Genomic DNA, 21401 nt, shown 5'->3' with positions numbered 1-21401 from the left:
TCATTAAAGTCATTTATTTACAACAGATTATCAGTAGGACTATTTTATCAAATGGACCATTTTATTAGGAACAAAAAAAAGCCTATTTTTTTCTGGAAAAGCATGTACTATTTTCAAATGAACAAATGATGTTAGGTCCCCATGAAAGAAAATATAATTAGTAAATTATTATAATGATGGCTTGGGAAATAAAAAACTTCAGGTGATACTTTTATTCTTTTGCTTAGATGAATACAGTTAGCTTAATGTGTTTTGAGTATCTTGGTACTATGGTGACAGGAAACATAAATATATAAAATTGGTTTTCCTGATAATGAAATGTGATCTATCTTAACAGAATTAAAAAAGAAATAACTTTGTGAAAAATATGTCAATACGTCCATACCTAGTGATAACAAATAATGTAGAAATTTGGAAATGCTTATTTTTTTCCCTTCCAGTTTATAATGAAATATCAGTGAGGATTCACTCAATAACAGAAGAGGAACTATAGCCAAATAGGCAAAAAGGAGAGAGGCTTGGGAGGAAGTTTTGAAATTTCAAGGGAAAATGCCCCATAGACTCACTCCATTTTAAAACTTAAAAGGACTTATAGAGATCATGGATGGTTCAGAGGTTTCATCAAAATTTCATTTTTAAAGGTTTGTGTTTTTATGTTTAAAGTCTTTAATTAGAAAGAACACATACCGTCAAATGTGTTAGTATACCACATTTTAACACTCTGGAGTCCATCAATGCATTGACTTGAGTTACCAATTTAATTAGTTTTTGTATACAATTCAGAATAAAGCTTTTCCATCATCTCTGATTCACTGAAGAAAGTTGTAAGGTGGCAAGATTAAAAATTTTTATCATTTGTCTTCATGATTCAGGATTTTCTTGATACCACGTATCCGAAATGATATGTAAACAGATTGGATATTGAGGCTTCTGCTATTTGTTCTATTGAATGTGAACAGATATCCTCTAATTCAATAAGTTTAGGAAATACTGATTAACAAATTTAAATAGAATTCTTTATGATTTCTCATAAAGAGGGAGAGGGAGAAGAAGAATGAGAGGGAGAATTTGCTTTTAAATTTCTGACTGAGAAAATGTGAAAGGCCATCACTCTTTTTTTTTTTTTTTTGAGACAGAGTTTTGCTCTTTGCTCTTGTTGTCCAGGCTGGAGTGCAGTGCAGTGGCATGATCTCGGCTTACTGCAACCTCCGCCTCTCGGATTCAAGCAATTCTCCTGCCTCAACCTGCCGGGTAGCTGGGATTACAGCATCTGCCACCATGCCTGGCTAATTTTTTGTATTTTTAGTAGAGATGGGGTTTCATCATGTTGGCCAGGCTGGTCTTGAGCTCCTGACCACAAGTGATCCACCCGCCTTGGCCTCCCAAAGTGCTGGGATTACAAGCATGAGCCACCGCGCCCGGCCAAGGCCATCCCTCTTATATTCCACAATTAGGAACAGTAAATTCAGGTCTGGGCATGGTGGTGCATGCCTGTAATCCCAGCACTTTGTGAGGCTGAGGTGGGCAGATCACTTGAACTCAGGAGTTTGAGACCAGCCTGGGCAACATGGTGAAACCCCCTCTCTACAAAAAAAAATTAGCTGGGCATGATGGCACATGCCCGCACTCCCAGCTACTTAGGAGGCTGAGGCAGGAGGATCACTTGAGCCTGGGAGGTCGAGGATGCAATGAGCCGAGATCGTGCCACCACACTCCAGCCTGTGTGACAGAGTGAGATTCTGTCTAAAAAAAAAAAGAAAAGAAACAGTAAGTTCAGATAAAGGAGATAGTATTAACTAACCAAAACCCCATTTACTATTTGTTAAATTCTTCACCACAAATTCCATTATAGCCTACAAGATCTAGGTATGTCCACCCTTAAGACAATCAATTAAAGTAAATCCAGTTTTAAAACAGCAATTTTTAAATCACGTTCATGCTTTCATTTACTTATTCATTCCTTTATTCAATGAGCATTTATTGGAAAGGTATGGTGTGCCAAGCATTGAAGAATATAAGAAGTAAGAGTTCATAAAATTTCTCTGAAATCAAAGATCTTCTCAGTCTATCAGGAAATAAAGATGATGTAACCAGCAATTATTTATAATATGGAGTGATATGCATAATATTTGACCATCTATTTGATTTATTTGCACAATATGTAGAATCTAAACACTTATAAAAGTAAATGGAATTGAATATTTTCTTTTTTTTTTTTACCTTGTCCAAATTTTGTTTTCTCAAACATTGATTTGTTTGGTTCCTGTACTGGGTCATCTAAACAAGCAACTTCTGAAAGTGAAACAAAACGTCAGTAATAATTTTGCTGAATTAGGGGACTGCTCTGGTCAAATCAGGATGATGGTCACCCTACCAATGGGAAATATAAATAGCTCTTTCTTGACATTTTAGGCGAGATGATTTAAAAAATAAAATAATAAACTAAAAATAGCTCTTCCTAGTTCCCATTATTCCCCAAAAACAGTATTCTAAAAATTATGGTCATCAAAAAGCGTAAGAGAACAGATTATGTTTGTAACCTGAGGTAGGCTGATGAAAGCCACACAAAATTATCATTATTTTTTAGACTTTCTGGTCTCTACAGTGTCAGAGCCATGATTTCCATGATGGTATTTTGATATGCAGAAGAGGGAGAAAGATTCTCTCCTGAGTGTTTTTCTTGTAATAGGGTTAGAGAGTTTTACATTGTTCTAACTTGCCAGGTCTCTGGGTTTCTGTCAGGTACCACAAAACCAGCTACAGAAGAATTCTAATTAAGGAGATTCAAACAAAATTCCAACAGCAGCCTACAGAATGCCAGCAGGGCCCTGCCTGTAGATTCTTAGGTCCAGACCAAGGCAGCAAGAAGCTGGTTGGCACACTGCTACCTCCATGGTTCTTAAATTAACATTAAAATTTCCTTTCCTTTTTTTTTTTTTTTTTTTAAGACAGAGTTTCACTCTTGTCACCCACGCTGGGGTCCAATGGCACAATAACATAAAAAATTTCTGAAATATCTAATGGAAAGAAAAATCAGGATTTGTGAAAATAAATAACAGGAAACTGTTTATATTACAGGCAACAGAAGTAGCAGTTCAGAACCCATTTCTGATTTCATGCTCACTTAAAAGGGAGATTGTGTGCCCTCTGAGGAAGGAGATGCCTATCTAGGGTTGGAAATGCCTGCCTAGAATTAGAAAATCTGAGGAACAGATGACCTTCATTATAGAAGGAAATACTTACTGCTCTGCTTCAACTCTTAGGTTAAAAACCAGAAGAAGAACGCATTTGTTTGGTTTTGCTTCACGTGTGTGTTTGGGGTGGGTGGCGGGGAGGAGGCAGAGAGAGAGAGAGAGAGAGAGAGAGAGAGAGAGAGAAAGGGATGGAGCAATGGGGGCGGGGAGAGAGAGAGAGAGAGAGGATAGAGTACTTTAGCAATTCCAATTCCACCCTCAGGAATCAAAGTAAAGGGGTGAATATCAAGGACTGTCAAATTATTATCTGCACAAGAAATTAAATACTATTAGTCATCCAAAGTCTATAGTCAGGCTGGCTGTGTAAGAGTCACTTTAAAAAATTCAGATTACTGGGCCTTACCCCATGATTTGATTAGGTAGATTAGATAGGTAGTCAGCTTAGGAACCAAAGGCCATGAACTACTACAAGAACTCCTTTCAATTTCTTAAGCCCTTTAACTTCCCCACAGTTATTAATGTTACCTGTTTTAATGTTACCAGTTATTAATGTTGTCTGTTTCCCAAAAATGATGAAAAACACTTTTGAGGCTGTCTTCAGAAAACTGTGGAGAATGCACCCTATTAATGGAGCCAGTTTTTATGACAGAGGAGGATCCTGAGAAATTAGGGTGCAAAAGTTAGGAAAGGAATGTAGTTTGAATTATTGGGGCTTGTTATAGGAAAGGAACAGTCCCAGGGAGGCCCTGGGTAGGGACTTGGTGATAGAAACCCTGTTTAATTCTTGGCCCTGGTTATCACAGTATCATCGTTTTTTGTTTTGTACCTCCTCTCTTCTGTATTGTCCCCAAATGGTCAAAGACAGGGATACTAGGAAAAAAAAGAGGGGATGCTGTAGCAAAAGAGGGTAATATAACTGTAGTTACGGCTATTTTTCAGAAATGTGTGCTGCCTTTTTCCAGATCATTTCAAAATCTGCTGCTCACTGGTGAAGACTACATTCTCTTTAGTTTTCTCAGGCTAAAGGCTATTCCATCTGATAAAGGGTATTAGTTTACTCTAATAAGCAAAGATTTATTTTAATGCCTATTTTTAGAAAATAAATAAGACCAAATCATATCTTCAGAAAGAAAAACAACACTCATTTTTTTCCTTTTATATGACACTTAGAAATCTATCCAAAGTAAGTACAGCATAGATTCAGAGAAAGGAATTGTGAGGGATGGGGTCATTTCTTAAATTCTCCTAGAATTAACTAAGGTTAAAAATTGAGTGCTATAAAACAAACAGAAAATAACAAGTGTTGCAGAGATGCAGAAAAACTGGAACCCTTGTACATTGCTGCTGGGAATGTAAAATGATTCAGCTGCTATGGAAAACAGTTTCGCTGTGCTTCCTATATAGAATTACTATGTAATAAATATTGAGTATCCCTAGTCCAACATGCTTGGGACCAGAAGTATTTTGGATTTTAGATTTTTTCAAATTTTGGAATATTTGCATATACATGAGATATCTTGGGGATTGGCCCAAGTCTAAACATGAAATTCATATATGTTTCATATATACCTATACACAAATCCTGAAGGTAATTTGATCCAATATTTTTAATAATTTTGTACATGAAACAAAGTTTTTTTCTTTTTTTTTTTTTTTACTTTTTGACTTTTATTTTAAGCTCAGGGGTATATGTATAGGTTTGTTATACAGGTAAACTCATGTCACAGGGGTTGTTGTACAGATTATTTTGTCACCCAGGTATTAAGCCTAGTATCCATTAATTATTTTTTCTTATCCTCACCCTCCTCCCACCCTGCACTTTCTGGTAGGCTCCAGTGTCTGTTGTTCCCCTCTCTGTGTCCATGTGTTCTTACAATTTAGCTCCCATTTACAAGTGAGAACATGTGGTATTTGGTTTTCTCTTCCTGTGTTAGTTTGCTAAGGATAATGGCCTTCAGCTCCATCCATGTTCCTGCAGAGGACATGACCTTGTTCTTTTTTATTTGTCATGATATTGAACCAACATTGATGGGGGTAATTTTAGGACGTTTCATAGACATTTCCAAAATATGTCCAACCTGAAAATGACACAATCCTGGCAAGATTTTAAGGATAGGTCATGGACAGGAACTGAAGTCTCACTGCCCCTTTGTTATTATTAATTTTTTTTGCACACAAAACAATAAACATTTTCTAAAAATACATACAAACAAAAAGATGCATATCAAACATATTAGGAAGGTTGCACATGGGAAGATGGGGAATAGAAATGGGGGGTGGGAATTAAAGAAAATAAATGAGAGAGGGACTTTGTATGGATCAATGATAATAACTCAATTCTCTATTTGACAAAGAAGAAGGAGAAGGAAGAGGAAGAAAAAGAAAGTGGGATAAAGGATCAGAAAGGGAGGAAAATAGAAAAAATTAGAGTATGACTCCAGGGTAGACCTGTTTTGTTGTCACTGGGTTGGTTGGTTGGTTTGTCTGTTGTATTTTTCATATGTTTCGCCATGTTGGCCAGGCTGGTGTTGAACTCCTAGCCTCAAGTGATCAACCCGCCTCGGCCTCCCAGAGTGCTGGGACCACAAGCTTGAGCCACCACGTCCAGCCCCCACATTGTGTCTGGCCTCCGTGGTAGACCTCCCAGACGGGGCGACCGGGCAGAGGTGCTCCCCATATCCCAGATGGGGCGGCCGGGCAGAGACGCTCCTCACTTCCTAGACGGGGTGGCGGTCGGGCAGAGGCGCTCCTCACTTCCCAGACGATGGGCGGCGGGGCAGAGGTGCCCCCCACTTCCCAGTTCCCAGACGGGGGAAACAAAGTTTTGACTGTGACTTGTCACATGAGGTCAGGTGTGGAATTTTCCACTTGTACTAGTATGTCAGCACTGAAAAAATTTCAGATTCTGAGATTTCAGATTTTGGATTTTTGAATTAAGGATGTTCAACCTGTATAATAATTCTACTCCTAGGCACACACCTAAAAGAATTGAAACCAGGTGCTCAAACAAATATACATATGTCTATTCATAGCAGCACTATCTCTAATAGCCAAAAAGGGGAAAGCAGGCCAGGCCAGGCACGGTGGCTCACACCTGTAATCCCAGCACTTTGGGAGGCTGAAGCGGGCAGATCACCTGAGGTCAGGAGTTTGAGACCAGCCTGGCTAACATGGTGAAACCCCATTTCTACTAAAAATACAAAAAATTAGCCGGGCGTGGTAGTGCGCGCCTGTAATCCCAGCTACTCAGGAGGCTGAGGCAGAAGAATCACTTGAACCCAGGAGGCAGAGGTTGCAGTGAGCTGAGATCGTGCCATTGCACTCCAGCTTTGGCAACAAGGGCAGAACTCTTGTCTCAAAAAAAAAAAAAAGTCCGGGGGTAAGCACCCTAATGCCCATCAAAGGATGAGTGGACAAATTATGGTATATCCATATAATGGAATATTATTCAGCCACAAAAAGGAATGAAGTATGGATACATGCTATGATGTAAATGATCCTCAAAAACATTATACTAAGTGAAAGAAGTCAGACAAAAAAGGTCACATATATTGATTTCATTTATATGATATACTCACAATAAGTAAATCCATACAGACAGATAGCAGACTGGTGGTTTCCAGAAATTGGGAGGAGTAGAGAATGGGAAACAACTGCTGAGTGGGTACAGGGTTTATTTTGGGGTGATGAAAGTGTTTTAGAATTATATAGAGGTGGGTGGTTGCATGACATTGTGAATTTACTACATGCCACTGAATTGTTCACCTTGAAATAGTTAATTATAATGATTGTTAATTTCACATCAATGAGAAAAAAGACAAAATAAAATGAGTGCTTTTCCAGTAGGTTTTGGTGTTTTTATCCCACAACGAAGAAATGAGTATTGTTCTGTACATACCTGGAAGACAAGGTTGATATTGCTGAGGTACTGAGTTTGGTTCTGGAAGTATGGGTGCATCCTCAGAAACATACTTCAAAAGCTCCTTCCCAAGATATGTTACCTGCACATAATTAAGCACAAAATTTACAAATCATACATTCTGTAAGAAGGAAATACACCTATGTCCTGAACATTGTAATTTTTATAAGGTTTTGATTGTTGTATGTTGTGGATTAGCAAGCTTCAGTCCATGGCCAAATCCCACCTGCAACCTTCTTTTCTGTAAATAATGTTTTATTGGAAAACAGTGATGCTCATTCATTTACTTAACATCTATGGCTGCTTTCATGCTACAACATAATTGACACAGACCACACGTCCATGAAGCCCAAAATACTTACTATGTGACCTTTTACAGAAAAAAAGTGTTGACCCTTGTTGTGTGATATTAATTCACTCACCTATTCACTTATTCAACAACTATTAATCCAGCACCTGCTACTTTATAAATTTAAAATTTTAATGTTACATTAATAAAATTAAGCCATAAAAGTAATGGTACTTTTCAAGAAATCACATATTTAACTGATTAAATTAATAACATTTCAGGTCTAGACATCCATTTTTTTTGGTGGTTTGTGAACTTAGCTATATCATTATCAGTGCAAATGGTCAGAGCTTAGAAATATCTACACACAAATAGGCAGGGCTGAGGCAGAACTGGTAAATTCTGCCAGAAATGTTCTGGGCCCAAGGGTCTTTGGGTTCTTTACTCTTAGCTTTAGGAGAATCTATTAACATACCTCCAGAGGTTAGTTCACTGTGGGCAAAGCATCAAGATTCAACTTGAACATCCCTTCCTCCAGGATGCCTCCCTATAACCTCTAGTTTCAAGTAATGATCCTCCTCTAGGTTCCCAAAGCTTCTTTACTCATATTGCTGTCATGGTACTTACCTCGTATATATGAAATTACGTTTTAATACGTCTGTTTCTATTAAACCGTAAGCTCCTTGAGGACAGGGTCTATATCATATTCATTCGAATACCCTCAGCAGTTCACAGAGTGCCTGACGATACTGGATAAAAGAATGAAGTCCCGGCCTCTTTTCTTTTCTTTTAATTTTTTTTTTTTGAGAGAGTCTCACTCTGTCACCCAGGCTGGAGCACACTGGCATGATCTTGGCTCACTGCAACTTCCACCTCCTGAGTTCAAGCAATTCTCATGCCTCAGCCTCCCATGCCTCAGCCTCCTGTGCCTTAGCCTCCCTAGTAGCTGGAATTACAGGTGTGCGCCACCATGCCCGGCTAATTTTTGTATTTTTAGTAGATACAGGGTTTTGCCATGTTGGCCAGGGTGGTCTCAAACTCCTGACCTCAAATGATCCACCTGCCTCGGCCTCCCAAAGTGCTGGGATTACAGGTGCGAGCCACTGCGCCCAGCTGTGAAGTCCCAACTCTTAGGCAAGATTCTCAAATTCCCTAAGCCTCAATTTGTGTTTGTAAAAAAAGTGCCTCCAGCTTATTAAATTGTTATGAGGATTAAAAGAGATAATGCATGAAAAGCATCTGGCATACTGTCTAGCACATTCCGAGTACTCAATAAATGTTACATTGAACAGAGTGAGAAAGGTCTAGGGGATCTTAAAGGTACAGATACCCTTTGGACTCAATCCTATGACCAAACAAAGCCTGGCAATGAAAATGGAACAGACCTGGCCTACTCAATGTGTCAATCCCTTCTCACTTGCCGTAGAAAGTAGAGGAGAGGCCCCTGAATGCCGTTTGTCAGTTCTCCAAACAACTAGTTATTGGAAACAATAGATTTTGTATGTGTTATGCCCTGACAATGTCCAACACATCTCATAAATCCATCAAAGTGCAGGCACAGTATGTTCTCACCTGTATCTCAGACTTTAAAAATATTTTTATTAGTTGGTGCTGGGCAATATAAAGTGACTTACATATTCCACTGCAGGTACTTCAGACAAAGAACACAGTTTTAAGAATATCCACCAAGTTAAAAATCTATTTTCCATTAGGTAGGAGTGATTTATTGAACAGGTTAATGAATAGACCTCAGAATGAACCGACACTAGATCACTTCTAGAAAATGTGCATTTCATATTAGTGTCATGAAAAACCTCCAGTTGGCTAAAGCATAAGGGCAGTCATTACATTTGTGTATGACTCAAACTCTGAATCCTGAACTAAATCTCTCTGGATTCAAATCTAGCTCATATGCCTACTCTGACAGAGGCATGGTAGGAAGAGCTGGAGGCTAAGTTCTTAGGCTCTTGGACAACATAGCCTCCAGTGATCTCAGCAACTTCACTGTCCAAAACCCATTTTGATGAAGGGCAGCTGATAGGATGCCAGATGAGAACATGTAAGAGAGATGGAGCTTAGTGTAAGGCATGTTCGGTGAGGATATCTGTAGGTTGTTGTGTTCTTGCTTTGCTAAAAGGTAGAACTGGAGGGGTGTTTTGTCCTAAGGCCACTGATGCTTTCCCTGAAGCTCCTACAACACTCCATTATTCCTTAGAAATTAGTCTATGCTGATTCTCCAATATCATACTAGGGAAAAAGTAGGGAGTGTAGAATGTTTGTGTGTGTGTGTGTGTGTGTGTGCGTGCATGTGCATAGACACACATGCATGTTTGAGGAAAATAGATGACTCAGCCAGCCAGTATTCTGGAAATGTAGTTAATGAGCCAAGTGAAATTATTAATCAACTTTATTTTGGTAATGTCTTTGGAAGAAATAAAGTGCAGTATTGTCATTATTAATTGCCATAATAAATATTTCTCTACATCTTATGTACTAACATGCATCAAAAAAGAATGAAACATAACCTGCCTTTGCATATACTTCCCTTTTGGGACTCCATTTTATTTGAAAGTATCAGCCCATTTTTCATATGCCTTCAGAAAAACCATTTGTTGGTATTGACTAATAGAAATCTGTTCGTGGATGACCGGGCATGGTGACTCATACCTGTAACCCCAGCACTTTGGGAGGCCGATGTGGGGGGATCCCCTGAGGTCAGGAGTTTGAGACCAGCCTGGTCAACATGGTGAAACCCCGTCTCTACTAAAAATACAAAAATTAGCCGGGCATGGTGGTGCATGCCTGTAGTCCCAGATACTTGTGAGGCTGAGGCAGGAGAATCACTTGAACCTAGGAGGCAGACGCTGCAGCGAGCCGAGATCAGGCCACTGCACTCCAGCCTGGGCAAGAGAGCGAGACTCTGGCTCAAAAAGAAAAAAAAAATAAATAAAGAAAAGAAATCTGTTCATGGATGATCAAATAACTACTTTTTTTTTTGAGACGGAGTCTCACTCTGTCGCCCAGGCTGGAGTGCAGTGGCACAATCTCGGCTCACTGCAAGCTCCGCCTCCCGCGTTCACGCCATTCTCCTGCCTCAGCCTCTCTGAGTAGCTGGGACTACAGGCGCCCGCCACCACGCCTGGCTAATTTTTTTTTTTTTTTTGTATTTTTAGTAGAGACGGGGTTTCACCGTGGTCTCGATCTCCTGACCTTGTGATCCGCCCACCTCGGCCTCCCAAAGTGCTGGGATTACAAGCGTGAGCCACCACGCCCGGCCCAAATAACTACTTTTATTCCATTGCAAGTTTTAAGAAGTCAATCTTGCAAAAATTTTTGCAACCTACTCATCTGACAAAGGGCTAATATCCAGAATCTACAATGAACTCAAACAAATTTACAAGAAAAGAACAAACAACCCCATCAAAAAGTGGGCAAAGGACATGAACAGACACTTCTCAAAAGAAGACATTTATGCAGCCAAAAAACACATGAAGAAATGCTCATCATCACTGGCCATCAGAGAAATGAAAATCAAAACCACAGTGAGACACCATCTCACACCAGTTAGAATGGCCATCATTAAAAAAGCAGGAAACAACAGGTGCTGGAGAGGATGTGGAGAAATAGGAACACTTTTACACTGTTGGTGGGACTGTAAACTAGTTCAACCATTGTGGAAGTCAGTGTGGCGATTCCTCAGGGATCTAGAACTAGAAATACCATTTGACCCAGCCATCCCATTACTGGGTATATACCCAAAGGACTATAAATCATGCTGCTATAAAGACACATGCACATGTATGTTTATTGTGGCACTATTCACAATAGCAAAGAGTTGGAACCAACCCAAATGTCCAACGATAGACTGGATTAAGAAAATGTGGCACATATACACCATGGAACACTATGCAGCCATAAAAAACGATGAGTTCATGTCCTTTGTAGGGACATGGATGAAACTGGAAAACATCATTCTCAGTAAACTATCACAAGGACAAAAAACCAAACACCACATGTTCTCACTCATAGGTGGGAATTGAACAATGAGAACTCATGGACACAGGAAGGGGAACATCACACTCTGGGGACTGTTGTGGGGTTGGGGGAGGGGGGAGGGACAGCATTAGGAGATATACCTAATGCTAAATGACGAGTTAATGGGTGCAGGAAATCAACATGGCACATGGAGACATATGTAACAAACCTGCACATTGTGCACATGTACCCTAAAACCTAAAGTATAATAAAAACAAACAAACAAACAAACAAAAAAGAAGTCAATCTTACAAAGTTTCACTGCTCCAAGAGGAGTAGAAGGAGGAAAGAATAATTGCTTTTTATCTCAGGGTGGAAAAAGAGCAAAGAAACCAATAAAAAACTGTAGGTTTTCTTTTAAATTCATTGTAACACAAACTACATTGTGGCTAAGAAAATAAAAATATTTCTCAAATAAAATATTTCTTTAGGAATTCATAATATAAGACAGAAAGTAGCTTCAAAGTGCAAAAACTGCCTTGGAAGAGCTGTTTCTATGAATGATGATGCAGGTAAAGCTCACCTTCACGGTACCAACCTCCCCATTCCAGACTCTTTTTTCACACTCCCAACACTCTATGTAGCTAGAGGCAAGAGAAAGCCCTTCACATTATTTATATTTTCAGGATCCAAAACTCCTGGATATTTGTATTTTAAAAGAGGTCACATATCTAACCATCTCCTTCTTCTTTCTGCTCTAAAATGTAGCTGAGTAGAAGCTAGGTTCATAGGTTTAGGACACATTGAGAGTGTGAGTAATTGACAGAATAAGGCTGTCTGTCAAGATGAACAATTTCCATCAGTTTCTATGCTCCCACCCCAACCTTTCCATATCTTGATATTCCTAATCATGATGGTGAGAGGAGTTGTTCTTGAAAAGTATGTGTGGGGGGTGAGGGGAACCACAGAAAAAAGTGATCACCAAATCCAAAGGAGTAGAAACGGTGGAAATAAGGATGGAAATTCAGGAGGCATCCGGATGGGAAGTATGTTTGCAGAAGAGATCTGTCTAGTGTTCCTTGAAGCACTGCCTAAAACAGCAGCCTACTTTTCATCTGCAGTAATTCACTGTTGAGTATTTACAAAAATAAACCATCATTTCCATTCTTATGATTCTTATGATTTTCATCCTGCAACTGTATCACAGAAAGGCATTTTTCCTGTGGAAGTGGGCAATAGTTGCTGCACATGACTAAGGCTTTGCATACATTCATAAAGGTGGCTAGACTGTACTGTGTGCTCTTTTGAGTTCAGAGCAACCTGTTTCTAATGAAAGGAATGTGTGCCTCTCTTGTGCCTTTATACATACAGAAAAGAATGTACAGGGAATCAGAAGATCAGGTTCTAGTCCTTGTTCTGGCTGGCCTCAAGGCTAAATCAGGTCACTTAACCTCCCAAACCTTTGTTTTCACATCCATGAACAGAAATAATAGTTGATCTTCCTGCCTCATAAAGTTGTTGCGTAAAACTGCTTTATAAATCAAACAGTGCTATTCAAGCTCCACAACTGCTACGTTGGAAGGGTCTTTAGATATCACCTAGCACTACTTATTTTACACATAAGAAAGCTGAAGTTCAGAAAGGTGAAATGGCTTGACCTAGATTAATCATTCTTACTGAGGCTGCACATTAGAATTGCCTGGAATGCTTTTTCAAATATTGCCACTTGATCCCCACCTAGATATTAGATCAGAAGTTATGGGCTTAGAGTCTACTAGGCACTAGTGGTTTCTAAAGGCCCTCAAGTGATTCCAATGTGATTGAAAACCATTGCCCAGATAATATAACTTATAAAGAGTGGAACCAGGAACTAGCTTGGTCTGCTGCCTCCCACCCACAAATCACTCGGCCACACCAGAATGTTGTCCAACGGCTGGGAGGCTGCAGAAGAGAAGTCAGTGATGCCCTCTGTGAGTAAGCATCATGATTTCCTTGGCAAAGCTTTTCAGCAACTGCTTGGCTTGGAAGTTTGAGTCATCTCTGCACCTACTGGCTCTGTCACCCTGTCAGATACAGGGCAATACCTTGTTTTCTGGCATTCCTTGCCTGACCACCAACCACTCCTGGTCCCATACCACCCCTACCACTCTCAGAACTAGTCAGTAGAAATGTTCACATTTACCCATGTAGCAAAAAGCTCCTTTCCTCAAGAAATGACTGAATTCAGGAGTTACTCCAAGACAAGAAGAGGCAGAGGTTTCTGTGGTAAACTTTAAAAGACTTTAAAAGAGCCTTTTAAATATTGTAAAGAAAATCACTAGGATAATGTTTCTCAGCTTGGGGTATTTACTAGAAGTACATCAGTGCCCATAGTAATTTTTAAAACTATTTTCACTTTTTTGATAATCTAAAGAAAATAAGCCTGTTTAGATAATCTGTAGGAATATGTTATATCTGATAATTGTCCTAATTTTAGTGCCCACATTTGCATGTAGCTTCACTATCACATAGGTGCTAAACAGTATAACTCTAACTGACATGGCTATGAGAAAATGCTAGAGTCAATGAGATATGTAAATGAGGCATTAGTACAGAGTAAGGGCCAAATGATGTTACAGCCAGCTATTCAAAGGCAGGAAATAACAGTAGTTCTAATGGAGAAACAGAGTGGGCAAATGGAGTCATCACCAGGCACACTGCAGCACACGCATGTTGAGCTCAAAAGAACCTAAGCTACAGCATTCAGTATGCTATCTGTCCTGTGAGCAAAGATTCAGTTTCAGCCAAACAGTATAATCTATCATAAGTTTAAGAAACCTTGTAACAAAAAGGGATTTTCATGGGCAAGATGCTAATTACTAACATTTAGATATGAATTAAGAATCCATGGAAAGGATTGGGTAAAGGGGCTAAGACGAACTGAAAGCAGATGGCCTGGTGACTCCAGGAGTGGGAAATAAAAACAAACTTTGGGAAAAAGTCAGACAGACCATATAGCAGATAGAATCCAGAATGTGCTGATGTAAGTGAAGGAACTGAAACAGTGCTAGATACACTTGCCAACGAGGTCTAGAAGACCAGAATGCAGAGTTGGGGCACAGAGTCTGGGACACAGAATATAGACTTTAGGGGCACAAAGGGGACTGGGAGGGAGAGTGGGCAGACCTGCGTTAAACAAAAAAGAGGAGAGAAAGCTGTGCTTCCTATTACTGGTACACTGAGGTTTACTGTAATAGTTAGTAGAGGTTGAGTGTATCTTCTAGTCTTCGAAACAGTCATGGCAGATGTCTGAAGATTCAGACTTTCCTGAAGAATCATTTTAAGACTGTCCCTGAAGTCTGGAGGTGGATAAACACTAGACCTCAAGAATATCAGTCATTACTGGGCTTATAACTCAGAAGCCAGAACCGAGAGGGAGGTTACTAAGTCTAGGAGATCTAAATGAAAGTAATTCATTTTGAAAGGCTAGCAATTCATGGATAAGGACATGTTCAAACATAAAAATACATGATAATATCTGAGGGTCTTAGGCCTCTTGCCAATTTCTTTTGTATTTAGGAGATTTTGCTTTACTTCATTAGAATAATAACATGTATTAACTAAGTTACCAATACACCAATGGTTCCAAATTTTCCATACAGAATTACAAAGACCTGAAATCCCTTGGGAGATCAAATGGGAAGATTAAAGGCATTAAAAGTTCTGAGACTAGATAAGGAGTAAGAAAGGGAAGGTGCAGTCAGCTATGCAACCATGCCCATGGGGAATTCTGGCAAATAGGACTTGTGGGAGAAAGTGATGTGTTCATTCTGTGACATGCATGTAGCATGATATGCATATAGCATATACAGAATGAACACATGAATACAAAACTAGCTTGGAGATCTTTCAGATTTCCTTAAAAAATACTTTCATCATAAAAATATGTACTTTTCCATTTGAATATGAAGTTAAAGATAAACTTAAGAATGACCCACCTTACTCCAAGCATAATTCCAGGTCACATAACTGTTGCCTCCCAGAAGATCCTTCAGCCAGGTGACTGGGTTTTTATAAATCTGACCACTTTCTACCTTAAGTTTGCCATTCAATAAAATACTGGCTTTGTGGGTAGTCTCCTGAAGTGAAAAGTAAAACAAAAATTAAGGTCAAAAATAGCTGAAATATGTGAACTTTTGCTTCTGGCCATGACAAAGTAACAGGGACCAGATATACCCTAACACCTGATGTATTTTTGTATATAAATTTAATGTATCTAGAAATGGTCATAAGGGCATGTAGCAAATGATGAACCATCTAGTCAACAAAGTCTACAAAAATCGGATTAAAAAGGTGAGAGTCTATGGTATTTGAACCAAGACTGCATCCTCTCTCCCCACTCCCAGCTCTGTGAAGTAGAGACTCCACTCTAGATTGCTGTAGTCAAGACTACAGGGCTCCCTGTTACAGGGCTGTCTTCCTGGGAGGGGCATAACTTCAGCATTTCTTATCCTGCCCCCAGTTATTGTTGCTAAGGCTAAGTTGCCAGCAACTATAACCCAAGGGTGGAGGCTCCCTTCTTCTGCCCAGCTCTGAGTGGTGAGACAGAGGCTCCACCTTTGGCAAGGCACCACAGAGAATGCTGGGATCCCGATCACCCTTGCCTTGGCTTGTAAGGTGGCGGTTTTGAGAGGTGACAGCGTGCTGGCAGTCCTCACAGCCCTCGCTCGCTCTTGGTGCCTCCTCTGCCTGGGCTCCATTTTGGCGCCACTTGAGGAGCCCTTCAGACCACTGCTGCACTGTGGGAGCCCCTTTCTGGGCTGGCCAAGGCAGGAGCCAGCTCCCTCGGCTTGCGGGGAGGTGTGGAGGGAGAGGCGCCAGCGGGAACCGGGGCTGCGCGCGGCACTTGCAGGCCAGCTGGAGTTCCGGGCGGGCGTGGGCTTGGCGGGCCTCACACTTGGAGCAGCCAGCCAGCCCTGCCGGCCCCGGGCAATGAGGAGTTTGGCACCCGGGCCAGCAGCTGCGGAGGGTGTACTGGGTCCCCCAGCAGTGCTGACCCACCGGTGCTGCGCTCGATTTCTCACCGGACCTTAGCTGCCTTCCCTCAGGGCAGGGCTCAGGACCTGCAGCCTGCCATGCCTGAGCCTCCCACCCCTTCCATGGGCTCCTGTGCGGCCTGAGCCTCCCCGACGAGTGCCACCCCCTGCTCCACAGCGCCCAGTCCCATCAACCACCCAAGGGCTGAGGAGTGAGAGTGCATGGCACGGGACTGGCGGGCAGCTCCACCTGCAGCCCTGGTGTGGGATCCATTGGGTGAAGCCAGCTGGGCTCCTGAGTCTGGTGGAGATGTGGAGAACCTTTATGTCTAGCTCAGGGAATGTAAACACACCAATCAGCACCCTGTGTCTAGCTCAAGGTTTGTGGATGCACCAATCGACACTCTGTGTCTGGCTGCTCTGGTGGGGCCTTGGAGAACCTTTGTGTCCATACTCTGTATCTAACTGATCTGATGGGGAGGTGGAGAACTTTTACGTCTAGCTCAGGGATGGTAAACGCACCAATCAGCGCCCTGTCAAAACAGACCACTTGGCTCTACCAATCAGCAGGACGTGGGTGGGGCCAGATAAGAGAATAAAAGCAGGCTGCCCCAGCCAGCGGTGGCAACCCGCTCGGGTCCCCTTCCACACTGTGGAAGCTTTGTTCTTTCGCTGTTTGCAATAAATCTTGCTACTGCTCACTCTTTGGGTCCACACTGCTTTTATGAGCTGTAACACTCACCGCGAAGGTCTGCAGCTTCACTCCTGAAGCCAGCGAGACCACGAGCCCACCGGGAGGAACGAACAACTCCAGACGCGCCTCCTTAAGAACTGTAACACTCACCGTGAAGGTCTGCAGCTTCATTCCTGAGCCAGTGAGACCACGAACCCACCAGAAGGAAGAAACTCCGAACACATACGAACATCAGAGGGAACAAACTCCAGACGCGCCACCTTAAGAGCTGTAACACTCAATGTGAGGGTCCACGGCTTCATTCTTGAAGTCAGTGAGACCAAGAACCCACCAATTCTGGACACAGTTTCACATTGGGAGAGGCAAACGGAAAAGACATGAAACTACTGCCTCCCCTCTACTGAATGCTCAGCTCCTAAAGCAAGGGTATCACTTGAAAAATCACCTTTGTCTCCACCCTCAGCTCCAGGGCCATGGCTCAGGGATTCTGCCTGAGAAGAGAAGCAGGCCTTAAAACAGATAGCTCCTAATCTCGTCCTGAAGAAACTAACTTCATTTGCAACAGAGCATGAAGAACTTCAAGCTCAAGGGCACTATCAGAAATACTAGAAGTTGTGGTAAAAGGCAATTGTGAGTAGACTGGTAGATTCATTCGTGATGTAGGCTAAGCTGTAGGCAGGCAAGTTTGCAAGAGACAACTGGGAAAAGAGCTGGAAGGAGCCTTCCTAGGTTCATAATAAACTTCAAACACTGACCTTGGGAACTATCCCTTCAAAGGAGCCCACCTTTGCTTGGATTAGTCTGTAGAGCAATTTGTCCCCCTAGGACATTGTTGAAAACAATAAAACAGTCAATGGGCAATAAGTGGAGCTTAAGAGCCATGGGTGGTCAGGGAGGTCAGGGAAAGAGGTGGCCAAGGCTTTAGTCCCTGAGGCTCAACATTGGAAGTTTAGCACTGAAGTGGGGACTTCACTAAAACAGACTTCACTAAAACAATCTAGCCGGTAATTAAACAAACAAGTAAATAGCAGTAAGAAGTCCAAGAGAAGGTGGGGTAGAGTTGCTACAATGCATTGTCTAAAATGTCCAGTTCCAACAAAAAGTTATGAGACATACAAAGAAACAGCAAAGTATGGCACACACACTGGGAAAAAAAACAGACAAGAGAAGCTGCCTGTGAGAGTGACCAGACACTGGATTTAACAAAGACTTCAAAATAACCATTATAAATATGTTCACAGAACTAAAGAAAACCATAATTAAAGACATTAAGTAAGGAATGATGACAAGGTCACATCAAATAGAGAATATCAGTAAAAAAGAAAAATTTATTTAAAAAGAACCAAATAGAAGTTATGGAGTTGGAAAGTAAAATAACTGAAATAAAACATTCACCAAAGAGGCTCAACAGATTTAAACTGGTAAGAGAAAGAATTAGTAAACTTGAAGACATTGATACAGAGTATGCAAGACAAAGAAAAGAGAATAAAAATGAAAATGTCTCAGAGAAATATGGAACACCATTAAGCATACCAATATATGCATAATGAAGGAGAGGAAAAAGCAGAAAAAATATTTGAAGAAATATATGCCTAAAAACTTCCCAAACTGGCCAGGCACGGTGGCTCACACCGGTAATTCCAGCACTTAGGGAGGCTGAGAAATGTGGGTCACCTGAGGTCGGGAGTTCGAGACCAGCCTGGCCAACATGGTGAAACCCCTGTCTCTACTAAAAATACAAAAATTAGCTGGGCATGGTGGCAAGATACTGTAATCCCAGCTACTTGGGAGGCTGAGGCAGAAGAATTGCTTGAACCTGGGAGGTGGAGGTTTCAGTGAACTGAGATTGCACCACTGCACTCCAGCCTGGGCAACAAGACCAAAACTGTGTCACAACAAGAAGAAGAAAAAAAAAACTTACCAAACTTACTGAAAAGCATTAATCTACACATTCAGGAGGCTCAATGACTCAAGTAGGATAAATGCAGAGATCCACAGACACACAGTAAAAATATCAAAAGTCATAAGACAAGGAGAAAATATTAAAAGCAGCAGGAGAAAAATAACTCATCATTTACAAGGGAAACTCAAGAAGATTAACAGCTGTGTTATTATCAAACAATGGAGGCCAGAGGCAGTGGAATGACATATTCAAAGTGTACAAAGAAAAAACTATTAACTAAGAATCCTATATCTAAGAAAACAATCTTTTAAAAATGAAGGCAAAATAAAGGCATTCCCAGATAAACAAAAACTGAGAGACTGAGAAAATTGGTTGCTAAGAGATCTGCCTTACAAGAAATAATAAAGGAATTCTTCAGGTTGAAAGCCAATGACCCTATAGGCTAATATGAATCCACATGAAAAAACATACAGTACCAGTAAAGGTAATTATGTATTATAAAAGACAGTATAAATGCATATTTCTTCTCTTTTTGTCTCAACAGATTTTAAAAAGCAATTATAAAAAAAATAGATACAGAAGTTAGTGCTGGGCCTATAACTATAGAAATGTAATATATTTGCCAACAGTAGCACAAAAGAGGTAGGTGGGAGCAAAAGTTTATTGGGCTAAGGAAATGACTCCACATGATAACTAAAATCTACAAAAATAAATGTAACAATCCAGAAAGGATAAATAAGAAGGTAGGTATAACAAAAGCTATAAATATGTATTGCTTTCCTTTCTTCTATCAGCTTCTTTAAAAGTCACAAAATTTTATAAAGCAATAATTATATCAATGTATTGTTGGGTTTATAAATTTATAAACATAATACGTATAACAATAATATCATAAAAAGGAAAAGGAATAATGCGCTACCGAAATAACATTTCTATATTTTACTGGAATTAAGTTAGTATGAATCTGAAGCTGATTCTGATAAGAGAAAATGTATGTTGAGTCCTAGAGCAGCTACTGCAGGCACAACTCAAAAAATATGATGAAAAAAGTCATTAAAGAAATTAGAATTCTACATTGGAAAATATTCACCAATTGCAAAAGAAAGCAATAAAGGAAGTACAGAGGAACCAAAAGATATGAGGTATATTGAAATAAAAAATAAAATAGAACACATAAATCCAACAATATTAATAACAATATGAAATGTTAATGGATTAGACAACTTAGTCAAAAGACAGAGATTATCAGACTGGACTAAAAAAATAAGACCCAACTATATAATGCATATAGGAGACAGATTTTAGATTCAAAGAGACAAGTAAATTGAATGTAAGAGGATAGAAAAAGTATATCATATAAACCGCCACCACAAGAAAGCTAGAATGGCTATACAATATCAAACAAACTAGATCTTAAAAGAGAAATTGTTACAAGAGATGATGGGGGACATTTTATAATACTAAGAGGCTCAATGCATCCGGAAGATATAACCATTATAAACGCATATGCACTTAAAACACAAAACAGCATGAAAATACATGAAATAAAAATTAACAGAAATGAAGGGAGAAATAGCTCAACAGTAAAATACTTCAATATCCCACTTCCAATACGTATGGTAGTCCCCTCATCTGTAATTTCACTTTCCATAGTCAACAGTGGTTTGAAAATATTAAATAAAAAATTCTTGGCCGGGTATGGTGGCTCACACCTGTAATCCCAGCACTTTGGGAGGCTGAGGCGGGTGGATCACAAGGTCAACAGATTGAGACCATCCTGGCTAACACAGTGAAACCCCGTCTCTACTAAAAATACAAAAAAAAAAAAAAAAAAATTAGCCTTGGTGGCAGGTGCCTGTGGTCCCAGCTACTCGGGAGACTGAGGCAGGAGAATGGCGTGAACACAGCAGGCAGAGCTTGCAGTGAATGGAGATCATGCTACTGCACTCCAGTCTGGGCCACAGAGCGAGACTCTGTCTCAAAAAGAAAAAAAATCCTGAAATAGACAATTCACAAGTTTTAAATTGCACAATGTTCTGAGGAGTGTGATGAAATCTCACACTGTCCCACTCTATCCTGCCCAGGATGTGAATCATCTTTTGTCCAGAGTATTCACACTGCATATGCTACCTGCCCATCAGTCACTTGGTAGAAATCTAGGTTATCAGATTACAAGGCTTGGGTTCGAGTAATCTTTATTTAACTTAACAACATCCCAAAGCAAAACAGTAGTGATGCTGGCATACTGTTATAATCATTTCTTTTATTATTATTGTTAATCTGTGTCTAATTTATAAATTAAACTTTATCATGGGTATGTATATATAGAAAAAAACAGTATATACAGGGTTCGGGACTATCTGTGGTTTCAGGCTTCCCCTAGGGTTCTTGGAACATAGCTCCCGCATATAA

At 40.3% G+C, this 21401-nt stretch overlaps 1 protein-coding gene across 11 annotated transcripts in view; it reads right to left on the bottom strand.

Annotated features, from left to right (window-relative positions):
* The window catches only part of ANKRD31 (ankyrin repeat domain 31), a 259562-nt gene that overhangs the window by 7405 nt on the left and 230756 nt on the right, over window positions 1–21401 (bottom strand). For 10 of the 11 annotated variants that reach the window (XM_063623128.1, XM_063623127.1, XM_063623130.1 and 7 more), the window contains 3 exons: window positions 15355–15495; window positions 7093–7195; window positions 2221–2292 (listed from right to left, as the gene is read on the bottom strand). In XM_063623128.1, coding sequence (XP_063479198.1) covers window positions 2221–2292; window positions 7093–7195; window positions 15355–15495 — 316 coding nt within the window. The remainder of the gene's footprint in view (window positions 1–2220; window positions 2293–7092; window positions 7196–15354; window positions 15496–21401) is intronic. The other variant, XM_063623132.1, reaches the window with a different exon arrangement.

Source organism: Symphalangus syndactylus, chromosome 18, assembly GCF_028878055.3.
Source record: "Symphalangus syndactylus isolate Jambi chromosome 18, NHGRI_mSymSyn1-v2.1_pri, whole genome shotgun sequence".
Taxonomy (NCBI): Eukaryota; Metazoa; Chordata; class Mammalia; order Primates; family Hylobatidae; genus Symphalangus; species Symphalangus syndactylus.
This window is presented reverse-complemented; position numbering and strand designations above follow the sequence as displayed.